General features: G+C 32.4%; 1 protein-coding gene across 1 annotated transcript; it reads right to left on the reverse strand.

Annotated features, from left to right (window-relative positions):
- Positions 1 to 128: 128 nt before the first annotated feature.
- LOC105557537 lies at positions 129 to 1,585 on the reverse strand. Its single transcript, XM_012004797.1, has 2 exons — positions 1,380 to 1,585; positions 129 to 1,284 (listed from the first exon to the last, which is right to left on the reverse strand). Exon 2 carries the CDS (start codon positions 1,061 to 1,063, stop codon positions 158 to 160), a length of 906 nt encoding a protein of 301 aa, XP_011860187.1. The 5' UTR covers positions 1,064 to 1,284; positions 1,380 to 1,585; the 3' UTR covers positions 129 to 157.
- Positions 1,586 to 1,591: the final 6 nt, after the last annotated feature.

Here is a 1,591-nt window from a genome sequence, read left to right on the forward strand (position 1 = left end):
CATATTTAAATAGTATCTGTATTTAAATACATTTATAAATACTTCAAGATACAATTATTCTTTTTTGCGTTCATTTTTTAAATAATAGATAGTAGATTTTATTAAGTAATATTAATTTTATTAAGTAATGTATACCATATACAGAGTTATACTTCATTTATTTATTATTATTTTGATAAGTCTTATTGCCTTTCAAAAATACCAATGTTTCAAACAGTTTATCAGATAGAAGGCCACGAGTAGGCGAATGTATAAATCCCGCAAAAGAAAACAGTCTCTCTACAGGAGCAGAAGAACACAGACTAGTATTAAATTTTATAAACGCCTTTTTTACACGTGGGTATTTATTCAATGTATCCAGCGTTTTCTGTTTATCATTAAAAAAAGATACCAATTCTGAATCTGAATTCGATTGCTGCAGACTATTAGATTCATTGAAGATGAAGAATTCATCTTCACTGGAATTAGAGATAATTGTGGTTTCAAGAGGCACAAGCTCGTCTATAGCCGCGTTACACAAGTTTCGAAATCGTGACACTTCCTCGCTGGACATGGTCTTTGGAAGCCACTTTAGTTTAAATGACGGATGTAAACACGAAGCAATGATAGCATTGTTTACTGTTGGCGAAAAATGGAAAAAGTCTTCAAATCTCCTCTCGAGTGAAGAGATGAGAATTGATACGACGCTATCTAAAAATCTTAAATTTTTTTCATGTAGCATTCTCATTCTCAGTTTAAGAGAAAAAAGAGTTGGCATTAAAATGCCATAGTAGCATTCATTTTCGCTCTGCAATCGGTCTAATGCCAACGCAATGGGAGATAATACGGCGATGCATTCTTCTAAATAATTAAACTCTACATCTTTAAAATGAACATTTGAATCTAATTTCGGTATTAACTTATTAAGCTTCTCTCGATGTACTAAAAGATCGGACAGCGCATCGAATAACGAATTCCAGCGTGTAGGGGTTGGATACTTCAAACTTTTTCCTAAGAAATCAACAATTATCTCTGATGTTTTTGGTCTTCGAGACATATTCCACAATATCGTGCATTTCCCCATTGCTGTATGATGAATTTTGGACGCGACAGAATTTTGTTTCAACGCTTTTGTAAAGTCCGTAGTTGCCAGCAAGCTTAAAGTATGGCTTGCACATCTTAGATGGTTTGGTAGTTGAATAGTGGAATGAACATTGGTATCCTTTTGCTCGATATTACGAAATTCCAAATCTATATCTACTTCATCGACATATTCATCTAAATCTTCTTGTTCGTCATTACAATCTGAAAAAGAATGTATTTATAGATATAGATATTCAAATGTACTATGACTGTCAATGACCAAAAATATGTAGTTATCAATTATCATGCATACGAACATTCGGAATCTATTTCTTCTTTAGCTTCTTCTACCGCAGTAGGTATTTCTTTTTCTAACACAGGTATTTTTATCTTATAACCGAATTCTTTAAAGGCTTTGACAAAGTTCGTTCCATTGTCAGTTACCGTTGAAACTATCTGTCCGCTCTTCAAATTATATTGCACATTTATTTCAAATAATAAATTTGCTATCCGAATATAATTATGTGTT

The sequence above is a fragment of the Vollenhovia emeryi genome, unplaced genomic scaffold (genome assembly GCF_000949405.1).
Source record: "Vollenhovia emeryi isolate VEMERY1.0 unplaced genomic scaffold, V.emery_V1.0 DF947849.1, whole genome shotgun sequence".
NCBI lineage: Eukaryota > Metazoa > Arthropoda > Insecta > Hymenoptera > Formicidae > Vollenhovia > Vollenhovia emeryi.